This window comes from Chlamydotis macqueenii, chromosome 19, assembly GCF_036417535.1.
Source record: "Chlamydotis macqueenii isolate bChlMac1 chromosome 19, bChlMac1.mat, whole genome shotgun sequence".
NCBI classification, from domain to species: Eukaryota; Metazoa; Chordata; class Aves; order Otidiformes; family Otididae; genus Chlamydotis; species Chlamydotis macqueenii.
In genome coordinates, this window is record NC_141574.1 from 8013315 (window position 1) to 8038960 (window position 25646).

The 25646-nt window shown below is 41.6% G+C and overlaps 1 protein-coding gene across 8 annotated transcripts in view; it reads right to left on the reverse strand.

The window, feature by feature from the left end:
- Positions 1–25646, reverse strand: part of CUX1 (cut like homeobox 1) — a 275849-nt gene that overhangs the window by 119494 nt on the left and 130709 nt on the right. For all 8 annotated transcript variants that reach the window (XM_086763223.1, XM_086763224.1, XM_086763221.1 and 5 more), the window contains exons 5-8: positions 17961–18098; positions 14456–14579; positions 12431–12507; positions 11587–11653 (exon numbers count right to left, since the gene is read on the reverse strand). In XM_086763223.1, the coding sequence (XP_086619349.1) occupies positions 11587–11653; positions 12431–12507; positions 14456–14579; positions 17961–18098 (406 nt within the window). The remainder of the gene's footprint in view (positions 1–11586; positions 11654–12430; positions 12508–14455; positions 14580–17960; positions 18099–25646) is intronic.

Genomic DNA, 25646 nt, shown 5'->3' on the forward strand with positions numbered 1-25646 from the left:
ATTCCTCCGGATAATACATGAGGACTGGTATTGTTTAATAAGTAAAGGGATGATTCAGAAAAGCCGATGAATGGCACAGTGGCACTAACTGCAGTAAAGCAGAATTATTATTACCAAGACTGCAGAAGAGTAAAAAGTCCAGACACTAAAACAAGGCAGGTGAATAGGCAGCTTTACAACAGACGAAATTAAACACTGACAAATATGTGCTAATGCCCTGAAGAGTAATAATTTGCACTACTTATCTGCGCTGCTGGGCTCTGCACTTCTCGCTAGGTAAATAAGATGATGGGCTAATAAGAACATCCACACCTAGTTAAGATCATATTCCAAACAGAGCAAAATCCCCTCAGATAAATTGTCACGACTCACAGCATAAACAGCTAAATGATACGATCTGGAAGAACATTCCTATGGCAAATTAATCTACAATGACGCACTACAGAGCTAATTTAATTTTTTCCCGTTTTTGGACAGCTAGCCTACCAGCATGGGTCATGATCAGAGATCAGACAGCGGACAAGACAGCGTGGTTTTATCCAGTACAGAATTACCGCAGCTCTGGTGAGCCCAGGAAAAGCAAACAGTCTTAATAATTCATATTATTATCAAAAGAAGGAAAATATATCACAGATAACTTTAGGAGTCAAATTCCACGTTATTCTGATACTTTTCCAGTGCAAGAGCAAGTATCTGCAATGTTTCCTCCCTTGTCTGTATTAATCTACAGGGAAATTAACGGCTACATTCTCGGTAATGTAGGGGTTAATTCTGACTGCTGTCGAATGCCCCAAGTCTGTGCTCTGTTCATCAGAGCATTAAATCTGAAAGCTCAAGAGAGTAGTGCAGCCGTGCTGCAAGGGCTATGTTATAAAGTTCTGCATTAAAAATTCATATCGTAGGCTTGCCACAGTACTCTGCTCTGGCTGAAAGGAGAGCTGGCGGGGAAATATTAGACACCCCACTGTCTTTCTGGCAATTGGAGACATTCCTCAACAAACAGCACCTCAGGAAGGGAATGAAAGGGCAAACAAACCGTGAAACAAATCAATGAGTTCAATTATCTCTCTCTCTCTCAGAAAGGAAACTTTTCATTTTTAAGGCTGTTTCACGAAATCTTTTAATGACGGCCCTGAACAAGGATGCTGGGCACTCTGGCTGCAAAACCGGCTGCTTGGCAGTGCTTTTTATTTGTTTTACACGAGACAGAGATTCCCAAATGTAGAGGGAGAAGCACAGAGCAGGGTACAGGAATCTCTCCACAGAATCCTACTTACCCTCCACGTTACCGTGACCACGTGAGATAACAGGCTGTAGAAACCGTTCCTGCTTTCCCTGAAGTGTCTCCAGTAAAGAGTGAATTTAGATTTATTAAGAAGGTTAATTATTCCATGGTTAAGTTATGCACTTCTCACTACTGGTTAAGGCTGCATGCATTTCACAGCAATTTACGGCAACCCAACTGGTAGATGACATGGCTCACAATGACGGAAACGGGTGTTATATTTTTATGAAAGCCACATGTGCCCCTCAGGTTATCTGTCTGATAAAAACGCTGTATTCAGGCAGGTTAATAAACCACATACCATAAATTGGGAAATACACAGGAAATGAAACATCAGTAAATACAATTTCTTGAGGAAACCATGCAAAGAAAGTTACCTGCTTCACAATCTTCCCCTGCAACTCTGCTCAGCACCAACTGTAATAGAAAGATTCACCTTTCCCAGTGCTGAATTTTGAATTAAAGGAAAATGAAGAAAATGTAAGTCACTGGACAAAAGCTGCTGTAGCACTCCCTCTATGGGGTTTTTTTTTCATCTATATATGAATATATGTGCTTGTTTTATGTTAACCAGACTGACTTCAGTCCAGCAATCCAGGTCACGAGCGATTCAACCACAGGAGGTCATCAAGAAGGAGGTGCAGGAGGGCAGGTTTATCACCTAGCAGGTGCAGTCCGTAGGGAACTGAAGAGATTTATGCCTAGCAGCCAGCACAAAACAAATCAAATCCAGACTAGCCTAAAACCCCTCACAAATAAAAAAAAAACTGTATTGAGGGGAGGAAAAAATATACTATTCAGTTGAAAGCTCATTAGTTTGAGGGAAGGAATGAAGACGAGTTGTACAGTTGGTGACCACAAGTAACCAAAGATCATCTATTACAAGCCACTACAAAAGATCAGTAACCCAAAGGCAGTACTTCAGTCAAATTCATTTTCTGTTCACAATTTGTTACTAACAGTCATTTAAAACTTGCAGGCAAGATTCAACCAGGTAGGGTTTATTCTAGGCATCAAGAAGCTGTATCTAAGCAAAATAAGGGAAGAAGTAGTCCTTCCTTCTGTCCAGTGACTCGGTTCCTTGGTTTTGGTCCTTGCTGTAATACTGATTGCTCTCCACGTCCCTGACCATCTTCCAGCCGCTCAGTTTCTCACTTAACGTTTTAACACGTGTTAAAAACATGAGGGCAGGGCCGTCACAAGCACAAAATCATAGCCCTTGTTATGATCTGCTCCCGCAGAAACACACTAGATAAACATTAAGGGTTAATAATATCAGGCTTGCAGGGCTGTAAATGCATTTGTTTATTTAATGCTTTACATGAATGCTAACGAGGTTATTAACAGGCCTGCACGTTGCCTATTGTTTTTCTTGGTTTTAGTGTCTGCACCATCCTGCCTTGTCCCTTCTGCTCCATGAGCTGGCCAACATCCTCCTCTTCCAAATCCCTGAATTAACGCTTAATCCTGGCTCCTAGCTTCTTATGTCTGGGATTCTCACTTTCTTATTCAGATATATATTTTAAAAAACTTTTGCATTAAAACATATTTTTTTTTAAATTTCATCAAGATAATAAGATTTGATTTCATCATACCACATATTTTCCGTGACACAAAACTGCAATCCCACACGGCGTTATTGCCTTTTAATTGTGATCAGCGGATAAGTAAACGAGGAGTATTTGTTAGGTGCCATTAAGTGACATCTCCAGGATGATCAGGAGGGGCTGAACCAGACAGGACACGCTTCTCTGACACCTGCACGCAGCATGGCCAACTTGCACGCTGACCTGCTCCAAGTTGCAACTGCTTCTCAGTACGGGAAATGCCACCGTTCCTGGGCCACTGTTCCATGGCTGTATCACTGCCAAAGCTGCTAGAAGTCTGTAGGCCAAAATTCCCTTTTCTCCTGCAACCAGGGCACAAGGCAAATGCAGAGGTGTGAGTGCTGAGGGTGACTCCTGCACATAATGCCTACACAGACACTTCTCTCCCAGCTCTGCTTCTTCCACAGGCATTGAGGACAAGGCTTAAAATGGAAATCAAAGATTTACATGGTGTTGGGCAGGAGAAACAATTGTCAGAACTTTTAAAGCCCTTGTGAAGGCAGCAGGGATGGCCTGAATAGTCATGCAGGCATAGGACTTCATTCTGCCTTTACCCTGACTAATGTGAACACCCCAAAGTTCCCAGCATTGACAGTACTAACAGATAATACAAACCAGATTTATTTTAAGTATTTATTTTTTTAAGTAACTGGGGAGAGGATGATGTCCCTGTTCTGTAGTAAGTTGGCTTATAGCTGTTGCGTCACGGCAACATTTTAAGGCAGGGACGGGATCAGACACATTTAGGTACACATTCAGTGAGACGCTGAAAAACCTGTCTAATGAAGAAACAGCACAGGGATGCTTTCATAAAGGTTGTGCCAGATACAGCCACGGCACTCACCTTCCTGCTTGTGGAAGATGCAACAGAGAAAATCACATGAAAGCACGGGATGAATGCAAAAACTGCATGAAACAATGGGGTACATGGGAGAGCAGGTCCGCCAGCTCTCACAGCAAATGTGTAGCTTTCCAAAGGAAAAGAAGCTAAAGGCAGAAGAAAGAGACTGTTTTTCAGGATACGCAGTTTCAGTGCTTGGGATCTTACAAAGTTTCCTGAATTTCCATTCTCATTCAGGCCAGCCATCTCTTTCCATTAAATGAGGGAGCACAACACACACTACATGACTCATTTTTTCGCCTGCACTGTCGTCGTGTGGGAGTGGGAAAAGCAGCTGGAATCCATCTATAGAGCACAAGGAGAGTTTCAAGCAAACACCAGCAAAGAAAGCCTACACACTAAACGCGTGACTAGGTAGAGACTACTGCAGGAACTGCCAGTTTAACTTAGAGCCTGATGGAGAGCTTTGCTTTGTGACTGGAAATAGGTAACCCTGCGTACTGTACAGGGCAGGTCCTGATTGAAAACAGATGAACCATTTGTTTCTGATGATTCAAGGATTTATCCTGATTGTTTTCCCCATGATCTCAGCCCAGCAGTAGCTGTGCTGAAGGAGCCATGGCAGAACCACGTGCCCTCCTTCATTTCACAGGCAAGACCTCACAAGGAAGTGGTACTGTACCAAAATAACTCTGTTGCGTTGCTACTTTGCATTCAAAAAACCGAAACTATTATAATTTGTAAACATGTATGAAAGGGCTGCATGAAAACCAAGCTCAGCTGACTGGGACACAGAGGCCCAAGGACCTTGCCCATGCTTGGAGGCAGATGTGCCTTTGTGAGAAGGGTGCTCCTTCCCTGGAGCTCACTCCTCTTCCTCTCAAAGCCCTCCCAGGCACCTTACAGAGTTGAGCTGCTGTGGCAAGATGGCTCAAAAAAATTGCATTGCTCTTTTGTCAGACTCGCAGGGAAAGCCAGTTCCTGCTGTCAGGCTGCGACCGCAGGAACATGCTCGTGGTCGCCCTGCTCAGCGGATAAAGCAGCTTGCAACAGCCTGAAGAGGTCTGGCTTCAGCAAGAGCAAGTAAGGACAGGAGAGGGACGCTTCTGCCCCTTGTGATTTCAGACAGACTCACGCACCAAGGACGCTGCAGCCTCTTCCACGCAGTTTCACGCTCAGGAAGGAGCTGTGGTTGCAGCCGCGGTCAGGATGACCAACAGCACAGCTGGCACAGCAGCGCAAGTGCCTTTGACACAGTACTTTGCATTTATTTAAAGATTTCCATCTAAGGATTTCATGTGAACCCGAGGTTATAGATAACAGGGTGATGACTAGAATATGCTGGAATACCCAAAGGCTATTTTTTTTTCTACTTTGGGCTGTTAAATAACACCAGCTTTTAGGCTATACTAGAAAAAGTATATAGTCTCACTCTGGGTTAAAAAAACAAACAGAAAAAACCCCGAAAGGACCTAGGGCACTTCCGTGCTGTCAAAAAGTTACATTAACTAATTGCGAGCATTACAAGTCTAACAAAAGAGACAACAGAGCCCAGTTACAGCACTAACTCCTAGGAACTCTAAACGCTCCATGTAGATGTAGTTCTCAAAAATGCATCCTTAGAAATTAAAAAAGAAAGAAAAAGTATCTTTTTGCCAGTTTGTGGTTTATGATTCTCATGTCTGCCTATTTCTATACACCAGACAAGACCAGACCTGTTGGCTTTGAGCATTATACTTACTCCTCACGCCTCAGTTTCCCTGTCCAAAAGTAAAGGCTAACGACAACATTTCAAAACCAGCACACAGTATTTCACAAAGGCAAGTGTTTTACGTAACGCTGTAATTCACTCCCCGCAGCATATTATCTCGCAACTTTGCTGGTCTGACTGGAGGCTGTACCAGAAATTTGACCAAAAAGGCTGGTTTGCACATGGGCTTTCAAGCCCTACTTCACCCAAGAGCTTTAGATCAAAATAAGTAGTAGATCTCCAAAGTATTTTCATTCATCTTCATTTCTAGGTTTTTAAGCCAAGTATTAATGTTATATAACAACTTCCAGCCTGTTGAGTTTTCCATAAGGCACAGTTAAAACTTTTAACAAATGTATGAAATTGTAAAATGCAGACAGATCTTTCTGTAGGATTTAAGACATCCAATTTTTCTTCTCTTTTTTTTTTTTTCTTAAAAAAAAATTAGTTCTCCATAACATCCTCCCTCATCCCTCCACTACCACTGCTCCCGGGGTTTCACTGATGGCAGCATGGCTAGGGAATTTAAGAGAGAGACACGGCCTATGAAGTTCTCCATCTCCTGTTTTTAAGGAAATCACTTTAAATACAGCAATAATTCCAGAGACGAGCATTAGAAGTTAATGACTCATCAAAAGAACAGGAAATAGGAAACTTCAAGACCTTAAAGGCACAGCAAATAGAAGCTATTTCATGTCATGTACAACACAACCACCCCAACTACAGTATTTCATGTTCAATGGGGGGAAGCAGCATTTGAGACCATCTATCACTGTAATTATGCGATGCTGGAGGGAGCAAGACTATTTTTTATTCAGTTTGACCCTGAGCACTGTCAAAATGGAAGACTACAAACATTTGACAAGTGATATATTAGTACCAGCCAGCATTCAAACAAGAAAGATTTATTAAAAAAAATTAAAGTAAATAATTCATAGGCCAAATTCAATTCTCACTAAATATTGGGAATTATTCCCCTGATCCCCTGAAGTCCAAGTTAACTGAGATTTGCCCCAAAGTAAGAGAAGATTTCTCATGAATACTTGAACTCCAATTCTCTCACATAACTTCAGGCAGAAATAATTCTTCATGAAGCCTCTAAAACTACTGGGCCTTTGTCTTCAAGCCCAACCTACACTCCTTCCATGCAGAAAGCCACATCTTTAGAACTTAATTCTACAGTGATGCTTGAAGAACAGGTCTGTTTGATAATGAGTAGGAAAAGGAGCACCCTCCACCCGAAACAGCCAAAAAACACAGGCATCCCCTTCCGTTACTGTAATTTTGGCATATAATCCGCGAAACCTCTTCCTTTCCCCCACAACTGGAGACTCGAGTGCCTTGTGCCCACCTGCAGTGACAGGAGGGGCCGCTTGCCTGCCTGCTCTCCCTCCCCGGCCGCCCTCCTGCCCGTCTGCCACCATCGCCTGCCTCTGCCCCAGCACTCCCTGTCTGCCACCCACCTCTGACTTCGTGCAGATTACTCGAGGATTTACTTTCAAACAGGATACAGGGATGAAAATAGGCATTACTTTGCCCTCCCACCCCTGAGCTTCTACCTAGTTGTCTCATTACCATCTTTTACGTTGGCATGATATCACACGGTAAGCTCTTTAGGGCAGAGATGGCTTTTGTAAGAGATACGTGCACAGTGCCCACCCCGTATCCCCAGCCTCACTGACAGAGGTCTACGACCACTGCAAGAAAAGGAACATTAAATACCGATACCGAAATCCTGTGAGTCAACTTTACAGATTCAGGCCTGAAAACAATGAAAAACTCTCCTTTATCATAAAGCATGGACTCCCAGCTTGCAGACTGCACTTTCATCAACCGCGTTCTCTTCATTCCCAGACTTAGTTTTCAAGAAAACGCAGCCCAGGATTAAAATGAGTCAGTTGGATCTATCTGGTGGGGTAATTTGCGATATTGCACCACTGTACAGTCTTAATGACACTACACCAATATCCCCTCCTGTGCCATCCGTAGCTGTGTTGCCAAAAAAAGATAATAATCAGTTCAGTCTATAAAAGGACAACAATTCTCTGCTTCATATACTGGAAGGCAATATTTTTCTACAAGTTATTGAAAGTAGCTGGTTTAGGATGCCTCCTTTAGTAAATATGAAATCCTCCTCCACTGTATTTTCTATGCATACGCGACTTTGAGAAGAACAAAAAGCCTGCATTTTCAAAAGCCATATAGGTAACAAAACTGGTAGCAGAGCTGCTTTGACTGACAACCTTAACCTAAACATGTTTTGCTTTGTGTTGTTTATGAAAGCTTTTTATTGCAGAAGGGGGGGCAGTACCTAAAATCCTCACTAGACTACTTAACATTTACTGGGGAAAACGTAGCATTTCAGTGAAATTCGATATTTTCTTTCATCAAAGGCAGGGAGCCTCAACCCACATGTTAACAGTAATGTAACAAGCCTACTGTATGCGCTACAACCAAAGATCCTTTTCCAATTAGAATTCATTTAGGCTGAGGGAGAGGAGAGGTCGGAGCAAAGAGGTGGCTCTGGAATTGATCTAAAACTGGAATTCGACCATTCTGGCTGGGAGCATTAACAGTTCAGCTGGGAATCCCAAACACTTGCTCAGACTCTGCAGTGAACCAGAACTGAAAGAGCAATGTTAGCAAGGAGAACAGTTTGTCCCCAGAAACCAAAGGAAATGCATACAAGAATGTTTCTTTTTCTACACAGGAGGAAGAAAAAAAAAAAAAAAGTCTGTTGCACCAGGAAAAAAAAAACAACCCCAACATTCTTTAATTTTCCTGAAACTCAAGCCTGAGTTTCCTTTTCAGTTCCAGCCCCGATAGAATCTCCAGATCAAGCTCATTAGTGTTGGTTAAATCCAGGTTTGCTGATAGAAACGCGTGGGACAGCAAACAAAATCAGTATCAGGCCTCCAGAGAGGATGTGCCTCTTTAATTGAAAAAGGCAGAGTAATCATTCATTTATTTAACCCAGAGATGATTATAATCTGAAAACCTTGAAATCCTCTTACACAACAACTGTTTTGGCAAGCCCCTCTGTGTTCCAACAAACATTAAACTGTGCTTGCCATTTGTCTAAGGAATCTTGTATTAATAAACATGAAGAAGAACACTTTTACCTCCCACACTCAATGACAGAAGAAAACAAAGACCAGCTGTATTCATCAATGGATCCTTGTTCTGCACATAAAGGCTAATTACATTTTACTTCAAGCCTACACATGGAAAACTTTGCTGCTGCCATCTTGTCAAATTCAGCTTCTGATATTCCAGCTGACAGGCTGCAATGACTGCACATAATAAACTTCTTTTTGTCATTAACACCTTCAGCGCCCCGCACGCGGGGTACCCGCGGGATGCAGGGGCCAGGGGAAGGGGCACGGCCAGCACCTCCGCTCCTGCCGGACACACGTTGCCTGCTCACCGGCAAACGGAACGGGGGATTTTTATAGACTGGGAGGACAGAAGCTAATTTGACTGAAGATTTTAATTTCAGCAACTGATCTCATTTCAGGATGCCTTGCCTTAAGTTTGGACGGTTCCTCCGTACCTCACTCTGCACGTAGTACTTTGAACAGAGACATTTTGAAAAGATAAGCAAACAATTTGACATACTGATTCCCAACTTTAAGATGACAACAACCAGTCACTAGGACAAAATCCAGACTCCTTAATGCTGATACTGAAGACTGTATTTCTTTTGCTTCTTTTTTTTTCAGTTTGAAGGCTTTTCAAAGTTACAAACAGTTGAAAGACAGCTTTATTCCAAAACTGAAAATCTTAAAAGTACTGTTAGCTTTAAAAAATTGACAATTATCTTTTTTTTTTTCCTGAAGGCATTCCAATTCATCTGCATCAAATAAGCGTCTGTAAAACTAACAATTCTGGCCCAAGATAAAAATCACATGTTTTTAAAACATAAAATTAAAATTGGCAATACAAGTAGCTTTTCAGACTTAGATCAAAAGAGGGTTTCTTTTTAGAAAAGAATCAAACTGTCTTTCACCATTTTTATTGGTGTTTTTTTCAACATTTCTCCCAGCTTTTACAATTAAAATAGATGACTCAATTTCACTGTCTACATCCAGTTCCCTTTTCATGTTTTTCTAGATTTCCATATTGCAAAATTTGGGCTACAAACGCCACAGATGACTGTTGTTATGCAAGAACTATTCCTGCCATAAATATCCAAAACAATGATAAAATATTTCTGCTGTTATTAGGTCCTACAAGTTTGTTTTCACAGTACATTAGTTTGGGAGATAAAGTACATGCTTAATGTCTGCTTCAGGATTCGGATCTATGATCACTATATTCCAGACCCAGCCTTCATGAGCACTCTGCTACAGAACACAATAAACTTCTTGTTACTGCAGACGCCACTAATTTTATGTAATTCTATATATATTAGGTAAAAATCGTACACACGATCATATGAAAATATTTCCACGTGAATCTCTCTGAAAGAATGAAATACATTAGAAACGCAAACAGTTTAGAGTACATTTTTTCCTCAGTATAAGATAAATTACAGTACTTAGGGAAATAGTATTAAAAAAATTAAGCAAACACTCTGCAAATAAAAACATTAAAAAGGGTGAGGGGTTGTTAGGTTCAGTGCCTACAGCCACTGAGCACTCATCTCCGACTGTTGCCGCAGAAGCAGCTGCAACACAAAATAACAGCAACAGAGCTGCCAGCACCAGTTATGTGAAGGAAAAAAAAATTAAAGGCAATCTGCAGTAATTTAAGGCTCTACCAGAAACATCATTAGTATAGGTCTCTTAGAAGGATTAGATCAATGAGGGAACAAAAATAGTTTTGATACCTTATACGGAACTCAAAAGAAACTGGACTTAGAGAGCAAAAGCAAAAATTACCTAAAATATTATCTTGGATGTAAAAGGTGTTTCAACTCCAAGCACCGATTCTTAATGACTATGGACTGAATTTTCTAAGCTCCAAGTTCCCTATGTACTCAGTGGGGAATCAGATCCTCAGCACTTGCACAACCACATGCTAAGAGATTAAAACCTGTCGCCAATTGACTGGTTTCGAAAAGCCTCCATTATCTAGACTGCCATGAGCCATACCAGAAAGCACTCACCTACAGACAAAAACAGGACCGTGACACTCCTCCCATCACACCTAGGTTATAGTTTCTCTTGCCCCAGTATGGAGACTGCCAACAGCTTTCCCTCACCACTTCTTCTGTACCAGAATGGGTGGTAAGAGCAGGAGCAAGGGCTTTCCCCTCTGTTCACCCGACCTCCTGCCTGCTTGGAAGAAGAGGTGAAGCTGGGGCTCTGTGGGATGTGGGTAGCGGGCACAGGGACGTGATGTCTCTCTTTCAACCCTTGCCCTTTACAGCCAGCCAGAGACACCCATCTGAAATGGTTTCTTCTTTCCCATCCCATTTCCAGATACAAAAATTATTCTTTGGGCGTAATCTTGCTGATCATGAGAATTCCGTCTCATTACTAACTTTCCTTAAATATGAAGGGTTCACAGAAAACCAGCAGAAGTCTGTCTCCCTTTTGTTGTTTCCTGCACTGATTGTTAATAAAACTAGGAGATAATTGAAAACAGTAGCCATCAAGAAGAAAGGATATATATTTTTGAGACTACCTTCATATTCTACACAAAAAGAAGAAAAAAGCTCACTGTAATTTGGGGTGCATTTGACACAGTGATGACTGCTACCCCAAAAGCAGAAAGAATCAGGGTTGCCTAACAGTGCAACAGAAATCTTTAACTAAACCCAATTTTATTTTCACTGAGATTGGAAGATCACAGTAAGTATCTTATTTCTAAAATTGCTCTATTTCTAAATAAAGTATAAGGAATACATAGTAGATGCAGCACCTGAGAATGAAACCAGGAACGCAGCAGCATGCATGCCAGGAAAAGTGTCTTGTTGGGTAGAAGGAAATATGAAAACTAATAATCTCTCTACAGGAGGCCAAATTATGACCATATTTTCCAACAAATCTGGACTCCTGAAGCTCTTCCATCTCATCTGTCTCCAACAGACAGATGCAAAACAAAAAAGCAGTGATACCCTGAAGGAAGACATAGCAAGAAAAGAGTGAAATCTTACTTTGCAGTAGTTTCTTCATCATATTTTGTTTTCAGATCAAATAGTTCTGTTCTGGTTTTTTCCAAGGCTAAAAGGCATAAACATGAAGCATTACAGCACTGTAACAGCAGTGAAAAGCAAAAAGACTACTCCATTTTTTTTTTATTCAGCCATAAATAAAGCTCTACAACTCCTGATGAAAAATTCTTTGCTTTATCTTTGTACCTAGGCAAACCATTACATCTTAGATAAAAAATAGCTTTTGATTTTTCACAATTTCTTACGCTATTTCTTTTACATTGCAAAAGTTCCCAGTTTGTGCTTAACAAAGCTAGACATTATTCACTTCTTATTAAGCTGGCTAAACTGCTTATTCATTTGAAATATTTATTGCAGTAATTCAGGGAATAACATTTCTTGTGTTCTTATACTGAACAAAAACAAATGTGTCCAGACCTGGAATCTTTAAGCGTGCAGAGATGAAGAGGAAAATTAATGGCAAGCAAGTCATAGCAACAGGCAAGACACAGTGGTAAAAACTGGGCTCATACTGAACCCAGACCACTACACACATTTATCATAGTTCAGAAATGTGTGAAACCAGAGCGAAACACCACATGGATGAAAAGTTCCATGGCCTGCTTTAATTGCCGCGATGCTCTAATGTTGTACGTGCTTCGTGCGTGACATTCACTTAAGGTGTGAAGCCCAAAAGAAGCTCTGATTCACAAAGCACGTCCAAGCTCTGTTGGATCTCTCTGTGCTTGCAAGAGCTGGTTCACACACAGTCCTGACACATTCAGGGATCTCTATCCTCTCACCTCCAGCCTGATCATTGCTATAGGTCAGAATAGCGATGCCAAACCTGTTTGCAAAGCTTGAACTTTGTGTTCGGCTTCTTCCAGCTTTGAGGCTGTGGACATCTGTGTCTCCTGCAATTTTCTATAAAAGGAAGAGACGAGGTGAGAACAGAGCTCGTAATCACGTTAAACAACTTATTTGTATTTTGCAAATTTGGAATATAGAGTGATTAAATGTCTTAACTGTAATCAGACAACTGACAACACCATGCAGACTACAAGGTGCTTCCATGGGACCCATAAATCATGTCACATTGCAATACTGTTCATACTTTGCAGTCCCACTTATTAAAATTTTAACAGTGTAGCCACCTCATAACATAAGCTGTGAACATTATACAAGAGCTGACTGCTATATAAATGACAACTTTGGTGGAAGGTTTTCTTGAGCATAATCTGTTTTGGAAATGTCACACACATTAAGAAAATTGTCACCAAGCACCCTCTGTTGTAGAAAGTTAGTAGAAGAAGAATGATACATTTCCATTTTACTGTCATAATGAAGAAATTTTTGCCATAACTGATATACTGAATAGATGTGGCAGCTGTTTCATCATAGCTGTAATGGATGCCAAATGCAGTAACATTATTAGCTACTCTTTAAAAACACACACGTATTTCAAAACAAATCTCACATTGGTATTTTCTATATAACATCAGCAAACCTTTACCACGCTCACATTTCTTATGTCCACAGGCAATATTTTGTTTGTGTCAGTCGTCCACATTTTAACACCATCTGGCCATACAGTCACTACACTCTTTGCTTTGTACAAAATTCATCCTTGAAAGGGAGTTGCTCCAACATCTCCCAGGAGTTGCTGTTTGTTACAACATTGCTTTTAAGATACTCTGCAGATTTCTGAATTGTGAAATGGCTTATGAAACTACCAGCATCCTACTTGCACTCCACAGGGTGCGTAAATTTATTCTCCAGCACTGCTGACCATGTTAATAACTATTTATAGGGAGAAACATGCATCAGTTCCCTTCATACCAAATTATACACTTTTGAGAACACAAAACCTCTCTTATACATACTTTTTTGTTATTTGCATGACATGACTTGCCATTTTATTTTATTTTTAAGGATATCTAAAAGCAGATCTTGCACTCGTTAAAGCCACTGCTTACATGGTACTTACCAAAAAGTAACCATGTATATGGATGAATTTAAAAAAGCTTTGCATTAACTGGTATACTCTTCCCACACAGACCTGAATTTAAACAACCAACGCACCAACTAAAAAGCTCATGTAAACTGACGGGCTTCCACATCAAGTTGAAGACATTATAGCTGCAGTGTTACTGCTCTATGGGAGAAACAAATTCTCAAGTAGGGAACGCAGCCCAAAAGAACTCCCTCTAAAGACCCTCGGTCTTGTCCTGCCCACTAATCTACAAGACTCAAATATTCCCTGCTCATTTGCAAAAGATTAGCAATGCATCCTAGATGCTTCCAATACTTAACAATAAATAATTAAAATACTTCTTAATTTTGCCATGTAGTACTATGCAAAGCTTTTCAGGATAATTCAGGAACAACGTTCCCTTCTAAGACATCACCACAGGAGCAGAGGTGATGCATTTTTTACCCGGGCTCTTTGGTACAGTGTTTCATCGTAAGGAGCCCAGGGTTGTACAGACTGTACAATGGTACCGTGACACACAAAGCAGACACAGCAGACTGAATTACACCGCCGGCTAATGGAAAAAGATTAGTGTCACAAAGGACAATACAGCTAGTGAAGAACAAAAGCAGGTTTGCACCCTTCTGAACATGACACTCCCCCCACAGCGGTACCGTGAAGAAACAATCCATCCTTGTTTTACTTCCACACTTTCACGATTGTTTTTCTGTGCAAAGTTGAGTATCAAATGATTCCGTGTCAAACACATAAATCACCAGAATCGCTCAATGTACGAGCTGTCTCAGTAAAATGTAGAGAGAGTCCTGACTGGGAAGATTAAACAGAAAAATACGTCTCTCCTTCTCCACAATACCTATAGAAGCACACATGCACACTCACCTCTCCTTTTCCGCAAAATCATTTTGTAACTTTTGTTCTTTTTCAAGGGCTATATTCTCTGCCTGGTTCTTCAAGGTCTGTTCATATTCTCGGATTTTCTCCTTAAGTGCTTTTATTGTAACCTCTACAGAAAAACAATAGGAGAAGAATGAGTTTACACAGCTCCACGCTGTTCCACAACACAAGGCTTTCTTTACCCTGTAGGCTCAGTGTGTTTTAAACTTCAGCTCTTCAACTCTGACACAAAATCAATGGATACGAGTCCCTTTGGAGACCTTTTACTCCCTAAATGTTAAATTGAACTTTAAGTGTTTAGGTTGAGAAGGATCAAAGGAGTTTGCTGGAAAGCAGAGCAAAGAAGGTTCCTCTAACATGACTTTAAAAAAAAAGATGGGGGGGGGGAAAAATCAAATTGTAAAATATAATATCACCTTATTGACTAGTCTCAAATTAGCTCGCTGCTGAGTGGAGATTAATAAAGTCCCAGTGTAGGTCTAAGTATGCACTTACACATAGGACAGTTCATTCACGTAACTGCGCTCATGTAAAAAGAGGCAGTTTTACTATAGTTCATGCACAGATGCAATCTAACACTAATTGAACACGTAGCTGGGATACAACTACGTTCTGCTTCACAACTGATGAAAAATATGGCAGTAAGGTTTAACTGCTGAATTAACAGTGGGTCAGATTCAAGAGACCCTCCGGAGCCCTTCATATTCCAGTTGCTGTAACTGCCCTGTCATCGACGTTGGGTTTTACACACAAGCATTAACTACTATAACTTTCTGAGCACACTTCCAGCCTTCCAGGGAACCTGCAGACACCCTTCTCTCGGATAAAGAAGCAATCTTGCATTTACTGTGCCTGGGAATGGATGAGAGAAGACGCGTAAATGTGCAGAGCCACGGTGCAGCCTCTGATGGACAGCATCTTGTTACACGCCCTGATCATCCCTACATGAAAGCCCTTTGATCCCACCCACAGGAAAGGACTGAATCCTTATAGGGCTCGTAAGAGGAAAAGCAGGACATTCACCAGAGTATGCTTTGTAACAATAATGGAATTTGGAAAAAGCGTTAGACTGCCAGAAGACTCGCAGCTAGCAATACATTTCAATGTACTTACACAGAGATGCGGTGGTTTAAAGACATCATCTTATTAACAGATGCTATTAACAATGCTTTAGGAAAAAATACCTTTGGATATAAAAAAGTTTCTCATTCTTCAGAAACATCACAGAAAGACAAACTGCTATGAAAAGTAAAGCCTACGGACTTGGGGGAAAAAATATCAATAATATCACCCAAACCCATGCATAATCCTTTCAAAGTCTAGACTGTTAAGACTTGACTAGAGAACTGTAAAGTCAGACAGCAGATAGCTGGTGACAAGGTCTGCTGCCTGGGAATCACACCAAAGGCAGCTCGGGCCACCGTGACCACAAAAAAAGGAGGGGAAGAGTGGTAAAAATTATAGCCAGCAAACCAGCTGGTTTTGAATGAAGGAGCAGGATTTTGCGAGCCATGCAAAAAGCAGATGAGACTAATTACTGAGCAACAGGCTGCGAAACGGACATGTCTTTCTCTTTTTGTTGTTTTTTTTTAAGCAAAGGGAAATTCTTCTCTGAGATCCGGGAAGCAATACAAATTCTGATCTTTTCCTGAATAAGCAAAAGATGCTCCTTCACAAAGACAAAAGGATGCTCATTCGTATGTACTCTTTGTACTGGAGACATCTTTGCTCTAGGTATTTTTGGACATAAATCTGCAGAAGTATTCAGGAATACGGAGAAGGACAGAATTAAACAGTCTCATGGAAATGCATATAGTTACATTTTGACAAGGTTTTAATGTTTCATTTTAAAAGGAAACAAAACTACAAAAATTAATGTAGGAAGTGCACAGACATGGGAAAAACTATGACGTCAGTGACAAAATCTGTTTTTACCTTTAGGCACCTAACAATAGATGTGCCGGACACGCACAGTTTAATCCTTTGCATCGCTCGGAGAACTAAGTGCCTTCTTTACTGTTCAGGTCAGCTAAAGCTTGTTAGCCACTGCCTTTTACACCAGTTTTGGAGTAAGTTCTTACAGGAATCGTATAGCTCTTTCACAGCCCTCCAAACAAAGAGATTAACTGATCAAAGCACCCTTAGCTAACAACAGGCTTCTCTCTGGATATCTTATTAATCCCTGTTTGAAACAGAGTGTAACAACTACTGCACTGCAGTGAAAAACAAGGCAAAGACTACAGTGGCAAAACAGAGAGGAAGTTAGTGCACACCAGGGAAAATTAAAAAAGCCAGTTTATGAGCGGTTGTAACAAAAAACTCTGGAAGTCGAGATCTTTTCCACTTTCTGGGATGAACCCCTATGTCATGCTGGATGTACAGGATGCACAGCCTCAGGAAAACTCTGCACAGTGAACTGCAATTATTGCACATTTCCAGCAAAAATATTGTCAAGCTTAGAGTATTACAGCTCCCACACGACATCTTCTGCAGTCCAGCCTGATTCCTTGCATGCTGATACCTCTCCATAGGTCACACTCTCTACGTTAAAACAAATATGTAACTGCATATATGCTCCTTCTGCTGAAAATGAGATGTAACAGAGACAACTTAGTTGCTAATGTAGCTTTCCAATGTTACCCACTTGGGTGCAACAATTCCACAGTATTTAAAAAAAAAAAAATTCCGAAATGCCTAGAAAATTTACTTTTCCACCACCTAGAACTGAGTATTAAACATGGAAATGAAAAGTCCCACCTACAGGCAACCAGGTGTACAACTGAGCAAATTCTGCTTCCTGGTGCAGGAGACTTTATTCTGAATCACAAGAAAACCTGAACAGCCTTAAACACAACAGGCTTTAAATCTCATTGAGATTTTCATGTATTTTCGTGTACTCTGGTCTCATTAAAACTTACTTAAATAATTAAACAGTATTAGCTTGTATTTATATTGCTCTACGGATAGACTCTAGAGTAAATATAAAGTATGTATGCTGAATCCAGTAACACATATCAGATTTAGACAAGCAAAAATAGAGTACAGAAGTTTTTCCATTTTGTACAGGTTTGTACGTGTGTATAAAATAATGGATTTTTATGTGTGTCTGTGTAAAAGGTTTGTGCTACGCACCCCCACACATACATTCAGATTGATGTCAGCAGCATCAAGTAAAACATCTACATATAACTTCAGTCACGTGCAATTTTCAGCTCGCGCTGAAGGCTACAACCGAACACGCAGAATAACAGCTCCATTCTCTGACTTGGTGCTACAGAAGACGAAACTTTTAAGGAAACCCAAAGAGTCTATCCAAAGTCATACCTATACACATAAATACTGAAGTGGCAATAATAGACTATTACACTTTCTTTACTGAATTTCAATGCTACTGTCAACTCTACCTATAAGAAATAAAACTGAATTTAATCTCGTTCTTCAAATTTCAGTGTGCATTAAAAGCTGATAAATGAATAAATTTGCAACCTACCCTGATTTTTCACCTCGGCGAATTCTTTATTGTATTCCTCTAGAGTTTCCCTAAGTTTCTGGTTCTCTGTTTCAATATCGTGCATACGTTGAACCTTCAGCTGAAGCTGCTGTCCTAAATCCAAGGCTGGAACGGGATCTGAAAATGAAACAGTAAAATAAAATGTAAGATAACAGGAACACTTCTGTGACTCACACAGTTCAGAGCACAATGTCCTTTTTTCTCCATTAATATCCATTTTAAATGCCAGTAAGGCTCTACCCGAGTTATTATTCCTGTATGTCCCTTGTCTCATATCCTGCAAACTTCAAAAAATAGAGTTCTTTCACTGTATCTATGTCACCCTTTAAATTGGGATGTGCTGCCTTCATCCTGGCGTTAATCTACAGGGCAGTGTCCCTGGGTACAGACAGTCACACGAAGGCATGTGAGAGTCTTAAGTTTCACACTTTGGTTTGCAAAATGAGAATTTCTGGGTAAAAAGCAATCAAAGTGCATGGCACACTGACAGCTAGTGTCCCTCACATACCTCTGCTTCTGTGGGAGCGAACTTCTGAAGCAAATTGTGCCCTCCAGCACAGCTGAGCTCAAAAAAGTTCTTTGATCATGGACATCTGAGCTACACTTTTTCTAACTGACAGATCAATAATAATCAGGAATATTGTGTGGATGTAATTAACTCTATGAACCTCGGGGTTTGTGACACTTGTTCCCTCTTTTTCTTATACTACTAATCAGATAGAAAGTAGAAAATATTTTTAATGTCCTCTCAGTACTAATTCTCTGATATTCATCCTCTTCTGCTAAACAGAGCCCTTAGCACACACCTGACGTGTGCATACATGATTTATTCTGGGACTTCTTCCCAGTCAGAATAGGAAAACACTGGAGGCCGATGGATTTATAAAAGATTATTGAATACATTTCTGTTAAGGGCGCCAGCATCTCTCGTGAAAGGGCTGCAAAGATTTAGTCTCCTGTTGAGGAATGCTAAACACCAAACTCAGTGGATCAACAACAGTATATATTAGGGAGTTCACTTAATTTTCAGCCACCACAGTCATTAATTTTTCAGACCACCCTCAGTCTCTGGAAACACATAATAAGTCTATTGTACCTCTGTTAACACATTAAGCATGAGCCTGTGTGTTTTTTCAATATGCCAGCGTTGTTTCATAGTTTATAGAAGAATAGCGCTGGGTTATGTTGAGCTCAGAGACATTATAAGTAGCAGCCTGCTGCATTTTGTTACTTTGGTTCTTCAACAGCTTATGGCATTACCCTGTTCGTAATACAAAATCTAGGTTGCCTGTCATCTGTTCTCTGTACATACATAGTTTATGACTACATAGCTTTTTCATTTATGCTTTTTAGGCCAAATACTTTTCGTTATTATTATCTGTATTAAAATATTTATAGTAAATCAAACTTAAAATGTTACTGTGGCAGAGACAGGGGCTACAGGTAAGGAATTAAATACAAAGTTTAAGTCACAGCAGTAGCACGAGTTAAAGGCCCTGCGATATTTATGTATGGCCCAATTAAGGTACGGGCTGTCACAACATCACCCTTCTCCCGCGTAGGTCTGCCGACCTTTAGCTGGCATGACCGTTTTGTCACACTTCTGCAGCTCAGTGTTTCTCCAAAAGAGCCAGCCTGGGACATTCATCTGCTGAACATAAAGGAAGGCTGGATTGTCTCAATCTATCCACATCTTAACTTGTTACAAGAACCGCAAAACGTATCAGGCAGGGATCTTAAGCTTCAGCTACGCTATTTCTATAAATCAGTGTTAAAATGCCACAATGAAAGAAACTGAACTTTACAAAATTGTGGGTGCACTTCCCCCCCTCCTTTTAACATGTCTATTGTAAAAAGCCATGACACCCACAAGAGGTATTTTGCTCCAAATACATAGGGCTTTTTAGATTTAACTCAGTAAAGAACTAAAAGACAAAAAGAACACGGGCATTATAAAGTGAATAATGACTAAACCTTTAGTCAAATTTGCAATCCCTGAGAAACTTTATGTACAAAATGAAAATGCTTGCAATCTCATAATTATTCATCAGGACATGTATATTTAATTTAGCTCTATTAAAGGTTAATGTTCAAGTAGCAAAAACAGTGGCAGAACAAACAAAATGTAAAAACAGTCTCTGTGCATTAAACTTCAAACTTTACTAGAGCCTATGTGAAGGACTAATGGCCTGCAGCCACAAAATACTGCTCCAGGACGTGTAAAAAAAAAAAAAGCCATGGCTGAAGCACCTTAGACTTCATTTTAATAAACCGCATTAGAGAAAACTGATCATTGCATTACAATAAAATGATCAAGACATTTTGAGCAGAGAGACAAAAACTTAACTTCTCATGGAAAACCTCAACATGCGATTTCTGAAGTATTTATAAACACCAATTAATCTGAAACAAGTATAAACCTTAAGAGTTGGAACGACTTTTTCTTACCTGAGTGGAGTGGATTTAAAAAATAAACAATAACGCTCTCCTTTTCCCAACATATGCATGCATGAAAAAGCATACCTTTTTATATTAACCAGACTTACAAAGTATGTTTCATGTCATTTAACAGGAGGTCACTGAATTTTTAAAAAAGCAATGGACCAAAACTTTCGATTCATTACACAAACAACAGGCATACACATTTCAAAAAAATCAAGTGGTACTAGCTTATGGGGAGAGGCTAAGAAGGAAATGCCTTTTCTGTAATTGGTAAAAGAGAAAAATAATTTAATTTAACATTTAAATGTGGAAAACTCATTACAAATTATTCTCCTGGTTTGAATCTTCTTTAGGTTGCAAAAGTTCAGAGGCCCTGCTAGGCACAAGATAAGTAAGAAGTGAGAAAATTGGTAAGATGAATCTGCTCATCCAGAACTTTAAAAAGTGTTTAACAATATCATTATTGCCCAAAAGTAAATTGAGATGTCTCTTTTTATACTAAATTTAGCCTATTTTTTTTTTCTACCACTTCCTATTCTGTTCTACTTTCCTAATCCACTTGTTGCATGCTGTAAGAAAGCCCTTTGCACCACGTGTTTGCACGCAGCGCAGCGTGTCTACATCCAATCCCCGATAAGGCTTCCTCCATACCAGCACATGAGAAATTATAACCGCTGTATTTTAAAACCAGTCGCTGCAAAGCCTGTTCCTGCCTTTACTTCCCAATTAATTGCCCTTTTGATGCCTGCAGCTCCCTGTGCTCACCAGTGTGACACCCACACCGGTACTCTTGCAGATGGGCGTCTGTCCTCATAAAGTTATGAGGTGAATGGACACGTTACAATGAACACAGACATGAAAAAAAGTAATTTTACAGATGTAATGTTATGTCTGTAGCAGTTAATACTTCACATCGAAGAAGCCAGCGCAGCACAGCCGCAGTAACCCCTCTCAGACCATTCTCCCACCACGTGTGCCCTGATTAGAAATATTTTTTGAAGAGCAGCACACGAATTTTTTTTTTTTTTTTGCTGTTGCTGCTGTGTATGCATGTAAACGACGTATTTTACGAACAAATTTAAAAGGACTGCAAAGACAGCTCTCGCCAAGCCGTGGGCCCAGCCAGAGCCCACCTCACCACCACAGCAAACCCAACCCAACCCAGGTCAGCCAGGAAACCCAGGGCCAGCCGGGCTTCCCAAGTGAGTTTCGTTTGAAACACCCCGCTCCTCCCTCACTCTGCGAGCCGGGGGGGGGGGGGGGGGGGGGGGGGGAAAGACACGGATCTTAATAATTCAATCGCGGTGTTTACACAAAGAGCACTGTGGGTCCCGCCGCCCTCCCCCGTCATCAGGCGGCAGTGAATGCCCCCCCTTGTGCGCCCTGCTCCCGCCATGACATCACGCTCCCGCCCGCCTCACTTTTCGCCAGGGCACTCTAGGCTAATGTAATCATGCGATTACATAATTAACCCAGCTGTCTCATTAAGAAAATCAACTGGAATTCAGGGCATAATTAGTCATACAGCAATTAGCATGCTGATGAGCAACTGATGAAAAGCTGTCTCGATATAGAGTATGCCGGGACCACCCTCGTTATTTAAGAAGAGGAGGGGAAAAAAAGCCCACCTCAGCTCCAGGAAAATGAGCTCAGTCTGGGCGCTCAATGTCTAAAACCCCCTGGCCGTAGCAGTTTTTGGGGGGAGATGCCGCCGTTTGAACCCACGGGCCAGCACGGGGAGCCTGGCGAGGGCCGGGCAGCGGCGGGAAAATTCGCCAAGCCAAGTGGAACAGCTCTGCCCCCGTTCAAACGTGCAACTTCCAGGGCGCAACCACCCGCGCTCTCCGCGCGGAGACAGACGCGATTTTTTAAAGCCGAGCAGCGCTGCTCAGCGGAACGTTTCTCCCAGGGAAGCTCCCGCCAACCCCGCCCGAGCGGGGGGCACCGGTACCGGGGGGCGCGGGGCTGCCCGGACCCCGCGGCGGGGTGGGGAGCGGGAGAGCGGCAATGCCCGGCCTGGATCGCGCGGCGCGGAGCGGGAGGCAGCCGGCAGCGCAGCGGCGGAGGGGGATGCGGGGGCTGTGCGGGGGCGGGGGGGAGGCTGCTTGCGGGTTTCGGAGCCGTTCCCCGCCGCGCTGCCACGCTCAGAAATGTGTCAGGTGCTGCAAAAGCCTACGGCGGCCGGCTCTGCCCTGCCGCCTCACCGCAAAATGTTCTTATCGGGTATCGTAAAATGGAGCTCCTGAAGAGACTTTTTCAAAACAAAAGACTTCAACATCCCCTCCCTCCCGCTTCGTTACAGGCCTGTAACTGGAAACGATAAGAAAGCAAGTTATGAAACAGTGCCAGAACTACAGCGGCAATTAATATTTTATATCCCTGGAAAAGCGTCTCCTAAGGTTCGGATCTAAAAATAATTTGTCAAAGGCAACGCACTGCTTTCAACAGGACTGTATTCCTGTGGCCTAAACCACGCTGTAAGCAAAGCTTTCTTAATGACTGCTCACAAGAAACGCCTACACAAAATTATAAGGGAGGGGGAAAAAATAAAAATCCTCCTTAACACAACTTTATTAACATAATTTAACTTAAAAAAAAGCCAGAAGTTCAGCTCTGCTATGTCACAGTACTCTCATCACGAAGGAAAAGAAGTTTTTGACTCTCTAAATGCATCGCTGCTCTGCACGAGGAGCGTTTTGTTGGAGAAGGGCTCTGGATTACGGGCAGAAGCAGCTCAATCAGCTTTTGATGCAGGCACAGTGCTTTTCCTGGGAGGCTGTGTATCTGAAAATAACCTGAAAATGTGTTTTAGAAAAAATAATAATTACATTGTAGCTTTTGAATATTCAAACACCTCACAGCATACTTAATTAATTCATTAATTATTCCCCAGAAATTCCAGGGGTAAATTGAAATAGCCTAGAGAGACTGAGACAAAGATTTCATGGAATAAATGATAGCTTTCCTCCTTTTCCCCGCTGACGCTGATAGCCGAGGGACAGAAGAGTTATAGCTGTAATTCCGTTTGAAACAAAGCTCATCATCTCTCCAACTCCTCACTTCATAAAAAACATGAAAAGGTTCTTCCTTCAATCAAGAATTATACATATTTTCTTACTTCCCCATCCCACAGGACTGGGATCTCTTCCTTTTATTTTTTTTCCCCACTTTTTCTCAGTGTTCTCCTCACCCCCCTGCCCTCAGAGCATTTTGTGAGGGCTGTACCAGGGAACCCAAAGTGCCCACAAGAGGGTGAGGGACTCTCATTTTCCTTAGAGCGAAAAAGCACAATCCCAAATTCTGCTGACCTCTGAAAGCAGTAAAGCAGCAAAGCAATCCTGATGCGACCCCTCCGTATGGGGACGGGGGGGAACTCGCAGCAAACCGGCGCCTTTCCTCCCCATTAATCATGACAGAAGTTCTCCGTGGCAGCACTCTCCAATGCTCGCAGGGTTAAGTGAAACGATGCGAGATGGTATATAGCCAATTTGACCACAATCATATAGATCTCTCTGCCAGAATGCGGTTCTTAGATCTCATGGGCTGTTATTTAAAAGCATCCTTTATTTATCTACCAACTCTAGAACGGCTACCTCCGGAAAGATGCTCTGGCCCTGCCCCAGATCATGAGATGCATCTCTACAGTATCGAAAAAAGTCACGTAAAGCAGAGTAAACGACTGACTCCTTAACAAACTGCATTGCAGTTTCCTGTATTTTCAAAGGAGTTACCAAAATAAATCCTCAGAGAAGTTTTTAAGATTAAAAATGAGGTATGCCTAAAAGGTGAGACAATATTTTATAACACTATAATATGCCAGCTCAAAAAGGAGCTAATGATCTACAAGAGAAGCCACTACAACTGAAAATGTTCCAGTTTGATCGTTAATATTCTAGTAATGGCTGAAGACATTGGAATTTACTGCTTGTACACTGAGCTCAGTGCAAAGCAAAGGACAGTTACAGAAAATCACTTGTACTCTAAGTTTCATTTCACCTATTTTGAGATTATAAAAAGAAAAAAGAACCTTCCGCTATGTGTGAAAGCATTTCTGCCACAATCATCCCTTCTTTCTCCTAAAAGCTTCTGAATGGACTTAGCACTAAACCCTCCGAAAGCTGGGGTTTATTCTAATTCCAGTTCACATTCCTGCAACCGAGAAAGGGAAAGTCCAACGCTCCCCATCACATCCTCAGTCTGCCTCTTTTGCTGTGAACACGCAGCACCGCTCTGGTCACTGGGGTGAGGGCTGCGCTAACTCCGCTCCCGAAGCAACAGCTTTCCAAGGGCGCTGCGGTTACCACGTCCAGGTGAGCAAGAACCAGTGCCCGCAGGGATCTCTCCTCTCTTACTGCACATTCATTGCATCCGTCCCCTTATCTGCACCTCCCCTCTTCCTTCTGTGCTTCCAGCCTACCAAGCAAAATAGAGCTTGACAACCACACAATAAATTTTTTAAAGTGTCTGCTTCAGGGATATTTCTTCCTTCGATTATTTATTCCAGCTTTTACAAAGGAATTTATCCCATTATTAATTCAACGAGAAAAGGGAAAGAAAAAAGTATGTGATCAGACAAGCCCAATTTCAAGCCACGTATTCAGGTAACAGAGCTATTTTTAGTTATTTTGACATCAGTTTCAAAACATAAGGAGAATGTGAATGAAGAATTGGCCAGGACTTTGCGCTTCATCTGAAAATAACTATGTAATGCTAACAGTATGCCCTACCAGCGCGCGTTCATCCAGCACGGATCCAAAATTGTATTTTACGCGGCGTCTCTGAATTCAAACCCCTGAGGGAAGGAGGCTGAAGTGATTATGAGCTACTTCTACATTCCTCAGCGCTGGACTACCCGAAGGCTGGGGCAGCATCCCAGGCAATTCAGACCATTCTGGAAAATCAAACGGTAGCAGCCGCTGACCCTACCGGAGCGCTGCTCAAAATCTCCTGTCTGCAGCCCGGACTTTAAACCGTCCCTCTCGCCCCCGCCTCGGGCATTTCTTTGTGCAAAGGTCTGCAGAACAGTTTGGGGAAAATCACCAATGTCTACACTCCCTAATTTTTTCCTGGACAGACTTCTCTTCCAGACCCAGCTTCCAGAACTAGGACAATTTCCATATGTTTATGCAACTCTGTTTTGTTTTTTTTTTAACCCGGTCTGAACGTGCTGGTGAAGCATCAAGGATTTTGTCTTCAGAGGGGACACAGTCACAAGCTAAATCA